At 65.0% G+C, this 8,549-nt stretch overlaps 2 protein-coding genes across 8 annotated transcripts in view; both read left to right on the forward strand.

The window, feature by feature from the left end:
• Positions 1–3,640, forward strand: part of DMPK (DM1 protein kinase) — a 10,996-nt gene extending 7,356 nt beyond the window's left edge. For 2 of the 7 annotated variants that reach the window (XM_051989354.1, XM_051989356.1), the window contains exons 9-15: positions 325–410; positions 1,156–1,312; positions 1,501–1,667; positions 2,040–2,128; positions 2,341–2,387; positions 2,583–2,653; positions 2,983–3,640. In XM_051989354.1, the coding sequence (XP_051845314.1) occupies positions 325–410; positions 1,156–1,312; positions 1,501–1,667; positions 2,040–2,128; positions 2,341–2,387; positions 2,583–2,653; positions 2,983–3,178 (813 nt within the window). In that variant the 3' untranslated portion in view covers positions 3,179–3,640. Of the gene's footprint in view, positions 1–324; positions 411–1,155; positions 1,313–1,500; positions 1,668–2,039; positions 2,129–2,340; positions 2,388–2,578; positions 2,654–2,982 lie in introns of all 7 variants that reach the window. The other 5 variants (XM_051989357.1, XM_051989358.1, XM_051989355.1 and 2 more) reach the window with 4 other exon arrangements.
• Positions 3,641–4,290: 650 nt separating this feature from the next.
• On the forward strand, positions 4,291–8,469 carry SIX5 (SIX homeobox 5). The gene is made up of 3 exons (XM_051989363.1): positions 4,291–5,176; positions 6,055–6,899; positions 7,334–8,469. The coding sequence occupies exons 1-3, from the start codon at positions 4,293–4,295 to the stop codon at positions 7,885–7,887; spliced, it is 2,283 nt and encodes a 760-aa protein (XP_051845323.1). The 5' UTR covers positions 4,291–4,292; the 3' UTR covers positions 7,888–8,469.
• Positions 8,470–8,549: the final 80 nt, after the last annotated feature.

Consider the following 8,549-nt stretch of genomic DNA (forward strand, 5'->3'; position numbering starts at 1 on the left):
CTCTTATCTCTGTCAGCTCTGTCAGACTTTCCCAGCAAGCACACATAGGCTTTAGGAGGGAGATCCTTAGCTCCCCTCCCCTACGCAGTTTCCCAGTACATACTCATTGCACGAATAACCCTAGAACCTCAGGCGCGGGACGGTCCCACAAGTTCTCTAGCCAAGACTAAGTCCGAGAGAACTCTGGCGTTTTACACTGGACTTGAGCTGTCACCCAAGGAGGTCCGGAACCCAGCCCCGGAAGCATGGACTCCTCATCTGGACATGAGCCTCCACTAGCCCGGGTGGAACGTCCCTAAGCCCCCGCCCCTCTCTTTCTTCCAGGAGACACTGTCTGACCTGATCGAAAGCCCTCCACTGGGCGTACACTTACCCTTTGTGGGCTATTCGTTCTCCTATGCTGCTCTCAGGTGAGGGGCTGCCCTTTTCCTCCATCTGCCTCCACCTCCTCCCCAATTACCTTGTCCCTTTTGTGTTTATCCATTTGTGCATGTGAATCTGTCCATGCACGGGGTGTCTTAAAGGCCTATGTTGTTATTCTTTAGTCATTCCAGCATGTCTAACTCTGTGTGATCCCAGCTGGAGTTTTCTTGGCAGAGATACTTTAGTGCTTTGCCATTTCCTTTTCCAAGTCATTTTACAGATAAGGAAACTGAGGCAAACAGGGTTAAGTGACCTGCTGAGAATCACACAGCTAGTCTTGAGGCTTGATTCCAACTTAGGTCTTCCTGACTCCACTTAGCTGATCAGTCCCAAGGTATGACTGCAGCCAGACGGCACAGTGGGTCTCAGAGCTCCAGCCCTGAAGTCAGGAAGCCCCGAGTTCAAATGTGACCTCAGACACTTCCTAGCTGTGACCCTGGGCAAGTCACTTAACCCCAATTGCCTCAGCAAAAAATAAGTGAATGATAAAGTTATTAAGACAAAGAAAAGCCTAGTTTTGGAAGCCCCCATCCATGGGTATTTTCACATCTCTACCTAAAGAGCCAGGAAGCCCCTGTCCTAGCTATGTGACCCTGGCCTTTATAGGTGAGCTCTCAGTGTCCATCCATGTGCACATACACTGTATACCCAGGATCTAGCACTTACATGTGTGGGGAGAAAGGAAGTCCCACAGGAAAGTGCGATTATTCCTCTCCGTCTCTGCTCTCCCAGAGAACTTGCCCTTGGAATGCAGAGGCCTTCTGTATCCCTTTCCCACTCTCCCCACAGTGAAAGTGAGGCCCAGGAGGTCAGTCACCCTGCCCCTATGGAGCTGGAGCCTGAGCCTACAGTCCCTACCCCACCCCAGCGGGAAACTGCTGAGGAGCCTGTGAGTAAGAGGGTGGCTCCTTCTAGGGGAGGGGGCTGTGGACCCGGGGTGGGCTGGGAAAGAGAAAGCCAATGATGAGAAGGCCTTCTTCATGGAGGATGGTAGCCCCTGCCCGGCTTAGTGGCAGCTGAATTCCAGTTACTGGGTGTGTGGCTCTGGCTAAGTCCTTTCCAATTCTGATTTCTAAGGTCCCCCAAACTCAGGCTGAGGAAGCCACACCGAGCCTAGAGAAGGAAGAGGAAGAGGGGGTCACCTTACAAGAGCTACAAACTGCCCTGGAGGAGGAGATGCTGAACCAGCAGAGCCTTCGGAGAGAGTTGGATGCCATCCGCTTGGCCAACCAGAACTTTGCCAGGTCAGTGGAGCCCTGGCTAGCTGAGGGCGGCTGGTAAATTATTCTGTCGTGATATGGAGCCACATCACGACCACAGCTGGGGAGTTGACTTGTGATAGGGACTTAAAGTGGACTCCTGTGACTTTGGGCAAGTCCTTTTCTTTCCTTGGGCCTCAGTTTCCCCATTTTGCAAATTTAGGGGATTGGACTGGATGATTTCTGGGTCTGTCCCAGTTCTCCATCCTAGATCAGGATACTGAGGAACACAGTCACATGGTCCTATTTCAAGAGCCAAAGCCCTTTGGCGGCGGGCTAGTCCCTTTCTCCCAGATCTGGCCCACAGGGAAGGGGGCTGGGACCCCAGGTGTGACCATTCCCCGGCTCTGCTCCTAGCCAGCTCCAGGCCGCTGAGAGCCGGAACGGGGAGCTAGAGGCTCAGATCCAGCAGCTTCGAGAGCGGATGGAGGAATTGCAAGCGGCAGGCAAGTCCAGCCCTGCTCCCCACCCCCGTCCGGGGCTGGAGTGGGGGGGGGGGGGAGAACAGAAACTCTGGGGACACAATGGGGATAGCAGGAGGCGGAGGCTGCCAGCACACGAAGCAGACTGCCCGGGCCACAAAGCTGCCGTCCTCTCTCTGTCCCGATCTCTCTCTGCCTGCTCACTGTTCGTCCCCACTTCCTTTCTCTTCTTCCAGCCAACTCCAGGCTCCCCCTTCCCCAGGCCACGGAGCTGTCTCCCCATGTAAGACTCCCCTGCCTGCTGTTGCCATGGGCCTGCTTCCGGGACCCCCTCCAGACTTCCTGAGTTCTCCCCCCATCTCCCCTGCCCTTCCACTGCCCAGCCCAGTACATCTCGGGCGATGCCTCTAGGGGTGGCCCTGGGGAGGGAGCTGGAGGCGCTCCGAGCTGGTCACCTGTCCCTTCTCTCTCCAGCCAGATGGCCCCCCGGCCGTGGCTCTGTGCCAGTGGCCCCTGGTGGCGCCCTGCCACCTGCTGCCCTGTGCCCGGGTACGTCCCTCCGGCTGCTCACCCCCCTGCCACGCTCGCCCTAGCTGCCTGACCCCTCTGCTTCGCTCCTTCTCGGCCAGTTGAGATCAAGGGGAAGGGGCGGATGGAAGGGGAAACCAATCAGAACGTGTTGCCGCCGCCCGAGGGGACCAATGAGGGGCAACTCCCGGGAAACGCGGGGGGAGGGGAGGAGAAGAGAGAGAATGAGGAAAGTTGGGGGTTGGGGCCGGGAGCAGGGGTTTGGTGGCAAGACCAATGGGCTTCCGTCAGCCGGCCTGCGAGGACCAATCAGGTCGCGCCCCCTGACCCCGGGCCCGGTCTGCCCGCAGGTCCTTAAGCCAAGCATATCGGAGGCGCGCCAGCTGCTCGTCGTCGCCGCTGCTCTGGCTCCTGCCACAGCGCTGGGCCGCCCTGGGCTGGGGGCCTGTGCTGGCCCCGGCCCTGGCCCTGGCCCCGGCCCCGGCTGGGGCCTCCCCTGGCCGGCTCGCCTCAGCCCCGGAACCGCCCCCGGCCCCTGAGCCCTAGATTTGTCCCCGATGAACCCAGGTGTCCTGGGAGGGGAAGCCGTGGTCCGAGTGCGCAATCCGTTTGCGCCTCCCCTGGACTCAGCGTCCGGCCCCATCCCCGTGATCCGGACCCGTCTCCGGGGGCTCCGGCGGTGTCAGGAGAGGGAATCAAGGGGGGGAGGGGGACGCGGCCCGTGCTGGGCTGCCCCTCCCACAACAAACACTGGCCCTCACTTCAGGGACCCCACGCCAACACGCACCACGCGCCACGCGCGCCCGGGGCCCCCTCCGCCTCCCTCACAGCTCGCTGCCCGGCTTGATATTTATTGAAACCCACTCCCCAACTGCACCAGCCGGAAGCCGGGGGTCCCCGAGGGGCAGTGGCTGAGCTGTCCCGTGTCCGCCCCCCTTCTCTATTTATGCACTGAGATCCCGATCCCTGGTATTTATTGTCGCCTAATAAAAGCCTCTTGGTCTCCTCGGCGCAGGCCTGGTCCTTACACTCCACCCCCACCTCCCGCCCCATCCTAGGCCGGGTCCGACCGAGCAATGAGGGAGAGGGGAGGGAAGTCCCCTCTAAGGGGTCCAGACCAGCGCTACGGCTCTTCCAAGTGGAGATTCGCTCCAGAACGGCGGGCTTCAGAGGCTCGGAGAGCAAAGGGTTAAGGGCGGGAGCAGCTCCACGCAGGCGCCGCGGAGCTCCTAAGTTAGAGAAAACTTTCTTCCCCCAAGTTTTTCCTAGGTTGGAAAGGAGCGAGGGAGGCGGGGCCCGTGACGAACCACGGGCGGGAGAGGGCGGGACTAGGGTCCCAAGGAAGAAGCTGACCAGGCCCAGAGCCCCGCCCTGCCCTCCCCGCTCGGGGAAGAGGGGTGCAGGAGCAGTGTCCCAGACTCGGCGAGACCACGCGGGGAAGCCCGACGGGGAGGGCTCCGGGGGGACGCCCCCCGGGAGGAGGGGTGCCCAGGGGAGGGGGCGGTGTCGCGGGCGGAAGGAGGTGCCCCGGAGGGGGAAGGGCAGGGGAGGCGGGGCCCCGGCTGGGCCGGGCTGGGGGAGAGGGCTGGAAGAGGAGGGGGTCGGGGGGAAGTCCGAGGGAGGGAAGGAAAGGGGGAGGAACTTCCCAAAGTTGCAAAACATGGCTACCTTCCGTGCAGAGCCGAGCGCGGGCCCGGCGGGTGGCGGGGAGGCTGCGGCTACGGCCGGGGCTGAGGACGAGGAGGAAGAGGAGGAGGAGGAGGAGGAAGAAGAGGGGGAGACGGAGGCGGACGAGCAGACGGCGCGGCGGCTCCTGCAAACCCTGCAGGCGGCCGAGGGCGAGGCGGCGGCGGCCGCGGAGGGCGCGGGGGCCCCTCTGGAGCCGCCGCCCCCCGCTACGGCCGCGCCGGCTCCGGGCCCCGGCGGCGCCCCCGGCGGTGGGCTGCGCTTCTCGGCCGAGCAGGTGTCGTGCGTGTGCGAGGCCCTGCTGCAGGCGGGCCACGCGGGCCGCCTGGGCCGCTTCCTGGGCGCGCTGCCGCCCGCCGAGTGCCTACGTGGCGGCAGCGACGCGCTGCTGCGCGCCCAGGCGCTCGTGGCCTTCCAGCGCGGAGACTTCGCCGAGCTGTACCGGCTGCTGGAGAGCCGGCCCTTCCCCGCGGCGCACCACGCCTTCCTGCAGGACCTCTACCTGCGCGCCCGCTACCGCGAGGCCGAGCGCGCCCGGGGCCGCGCGCTGGGCGCCGTGGACAAGTACCGACTGCGCAAGAAGTTCCCGCTGCCCAAGACCATCTGGGACGGCGAGGAGACGGTGTACTGCTTCAAGGAGCGCTCGCGGGCCGCGCTCAAGGCCTGCTACCGGGGCAACCGCTACCCCGCGCCCGACGAGAAGCGCCGCCTCGCCGCGCTCACCGGCCTCTCGCTCACGCAGGTCAGCAACTGGTTCAAGAACCGACGCCAGCGCGATCGGACGGGCGGCCCGGGCCCCGGCGGGAGCGGGAGCGGGAGCGGGGCGGCGGCAGCAGCAGCAGCGGCGCCCGGCAGGAGGTGAGCGCCCCGGGGGCTGCCTTGAGCTCGCGCCCCCCCTCCTCCTAAGCAGTCGGACACACCCTCTCCTCCTACTCCCCCCCAGCACCAGACTGCTGCAGCTCCTCCTAAAGCCCCCTTTTTTCCCGGGATTGCTGCAGCCCCGCCCCCCAGCTGGGCACGCCCCCTCCTCCTGAGGGTCTCATCTCCTGGATTGCTGCAGCCCCCTGAAGGCTGGACACGCCCCCTCCCCTAATGCCCCTTAACACCAGACTGCTGCAGCTTCTAAAGCCCCATTTTTTCCTGGGATTGCTGCAGCCCTCCCCCCCCAGACTGGGCACGCCCCCTTAGCGCCCCCTACTACAGCTCCTCTTCAAACCCACTTAGTTCCTGGAATTGCTGCAGCTGACCCCCCCAAGACGATAGGCCCCTCCTCCCCTTAGCCCCTGGGATTGCTCCTCCCCGCTGGGCCCGGCCCCTTCGAGCCCCCCTTTAATGGCAGCCTGCTGCAGCCCCCCGCTCTGCGGGCTCTCTTTGCTGCCTGGGACCCTGGGGGGGGAGGGGGGAGGGATTGCAGGAAGAAGGGGCTGGGCTGGCCACATGCTGGAGCCTGGCTTTTTGTTGTGAAATGTGACCCCTCCTCGCCTGTAAGCCGAGCCTCTGCCCTCCCACCCCAGTGCACGTGGAGTCCCCCGCTGGGCTTCCTCCTGGGGAGCCGAGTTCCGGCTCCTCCCTGCCGCACCCCTGCCCCCCTGCAGTCCGGCTGAGAAGGTGGGGGGTGGGTTCAGAGAGCGCGCTTTGGGCACTTGGAGCAGCCTCCCCTCCGCCGTTAGTGACCGGACCCGCCTCCGGCTAAGTCCCCAGAAAGCTCAGCTTCCCCGTCTCTTTTCTCTGGGCAGTGAGTCGGACGGGAACCCCAGCACAGAAGACGAGTCCAGCCACGGAGCCGAGGACCTGGACGCGGGGGCGGCCCCGGGGGGCGCGGAGGTGCCGGCTCCTGGTTCCGTGTTCCTGGCGGGGCCGGCGGCTCCTTCGGGTCCCCCGGGCACGGCCCCCATCCTGCTCAATGGCAGCTTCCTGACGGCGGCCAGCTCCCCGGCTGTGCTGCTCAACGGGGGCTCCGTCATCATTAACGGGCTGGCTCTGGGGGAGGCCCCCGGCCTGGCCCCGCTCCTGCTCACGGGGGCTGCTGGAGGTGGGGGGCCTGCCCCCTCCAGCCCCCAGCCCCCCGCTGCACTCCCCTCCCTGCTCCAAGTTCCCCAGTCTGGCGACCTGAAGGCTGAAGATGCCCAGCCTGGAGAGGGGGGCTCCAAAGGGAACCAGGCATCTGGGGAGGAAGCCCCTCCCCTCCAGGGGCTGTCCCTCTCCCAAGTGGTCCCGGGCCCGCAGCCAGCGGCCCCCTTCCCTCCTGCCGTGGTGACCTCTGCGGGGCCCGGGCCCCAGGTGGTCCCACTGTCACCCCCAGGCCAAGTGGCCCCCATGCCAGCCCCCCAGGTGGTCCCACTCTCTCCATCAGGCCCCGTCTACCCCGGGGCCTCCCCCTTGGTCTCCCTTCCCCAAGTGGTGCCCACCTCCCAGGTGGTGACTCTGCCCCAAGGCGTGGGGTCCCTCCAGCTGCTGACTGGGCCCACCAGCCCCGTCAAGGTGGCGGCAGCCACAGGGGCCGCCCTGGGCCAGGCCAACGTTCACCTCATCAACCCGGGAATGGGGGTCGCAGCCTTGCAGTTGCCCACGGCCGCCCCAGGTAAACATGCTGACCCTTTCCCGGGCCCCAGGCTGGCAGCCAGCGGAGCCCCCAGATACCTCCCGAAAGGCCCGTTGCCACTTGCAGACTCCCGCCCCAGACCCTGTGCTCTGAGGAGGGGATGGGCTGGGGCGGTCACCCCCCTTTCTCCAGGCTCTGGGTTCCGCAGCCCCTTTTTCCTTCCCGCGGCTCACACGAGCTGCTTCTAGCCAGAAGGCACATACGGGACCCCGCCTTCCTGTGGTGCCCTCCTAATTCTGGGCCCGTGGCGGCCCCACACTGACCGGGCCAAGGCCCGCGTCCCCCCCGTCGGGTTTCTCAGTATTTCACCATGGCCCGTGAGGGCAGCGTGGAGGGGCGGGGCTTGGTGGGGGCGGCTGCTGCAGGGTGGGCAGACCCCTCCGTCTCACTCTCCTCTCCCCTTCCCCGGACAGGGAACTTCCTCTTGGCAAACCCAGTTTCCAGCAGCCCCATCGTGACGGGAATGACGCTTCAGCAGGGCAAGATCATCCTGACTGCCACCTTCCCGGCCAGCATGCTGGTCTCGCAGGCCCTGCCGCCCACTGCCGCCAGCCTGGCGCTGCCCGTCAAACAGGAAGCCCCGGCTCCGGTGGCCGAGGGGCCGGCCCTGGCCACGGTGGCCCCCGGCCCGCCCCTCCCCACCCTCTCGGCCCAGCCCCAGGTGTCGGTGGCTCCAGTGGCAGCTGGCCCGGCCTTCTCTCCCGACTCCTCCGGCCTCCTGAGCAGCGTCCCCATCCCCACCGCCCCTTGGCCCGGGGGCCTGGAGTTGGGGGTGGGAACTGAGGGGCTCTTTGAGATGGAGAAAGGGCTAGGAACGCCTGCCCCCCACTCCCTCCTGAGGCTGCCTGATGGGGAGGGCCTCCTGTTGGGGGGCCCGGGGGCTGAGGAGGGAGATGAACTGGAGCCCGAGGACAAGGTCTTGACCCAGCTCCAGTCGGTGCCCGTGGAGGAGCCGCTGGAGCTGTGACTGGATCTAGACGTTTATGCTTTCCCCCACTCCACAAATGAGGTGCTTTGAAGACTGAAGTGTCCTTCCCCAGGGGGCGAGGGGAGGGGGCCCGGGCCCACCACAAACGCTACCCAATTAACACTAATTCGCCCCTCCCCTTTGGGGGCTGTGGCTCCCCCGGGGGCCCTCGGAAGTAGCTGGGGAGCGGAGGTCTCGGCTTGTTACAGCCCCTCCCTGCCCACCTGGAGCCATTCTTGGGGGGACTGCACACCCATCCCTGTCAAATCCGGTACTGGCTGTGAATTGTCTATGGAAAAACACTATGGCCCCTGGGCCCACCCTCCCAAGGACCCAAATGGGGGGGGAGGGACTGGGCCCGGGGCTCACCCAATGCACTCGACTCCTAAGTAGCCAACAGCATCTGGGTGGCGGCATCGAGGGCCCCACAGACCCTCCTGAACCCCAGACCAAAGAGGCTTCCTCCCTGCCCCTCCCCAGGAGGGCGTGACCTTCCCACCCTCGGTTTGTACCTTCCCAAATCTTTATATTTTTCTAGGACATGTTACTGCCTCAATTTCAATAAAGCCGACCAGAAATGCAGGGGGGCCTGTGGTCCTGGTCAGCACTCCCCAGGGGCCTTCCTCAAACCCCACACCTCTCACTTCCTCCCTGAGGAAAGT

This window comes from Antechinus flavipes, chromosome 3 (genome assembly GCF_016432865.1).
Source record: "Antechinus flavipes isolate AdamAnt ecotype Samford, QLD, Australia chromosome 3, AdamAnt_v2, whole genome shotgun sequence".
NCBI lineage: Eukaryota > Metazoa > Chordata > Mammalia > Dasyuromorphia > Dasyuridae > Antechinus > Antechinus flavipes.

Excerpts from the sequence above, each read along its gene's own strand:
- SIX5 (XM_051989363.1), top strand. The coding sequence starts at position 4,293 with ATGGCTACCTTCCGTGCAGAGCCGAGCGCGGGCCCGGCGGGTGGCGGG. Across the intron at positions 5,177-6,054 it reads GCAGCGGCGCCCGGCAGGAG|TGAGTCGGACGGGAACCCCA; the intron begins GTGAGCGCCCCG and ends TTCTCTGGGCAG. Across the intron at positions 6,900-7,333 it reads GTTGCCCACGGCCGCCCCAG|GGAACTTCCTCTTGGCAAAC; the intron begins GTAAACATGCTG and ends TTCCCCGGACAG.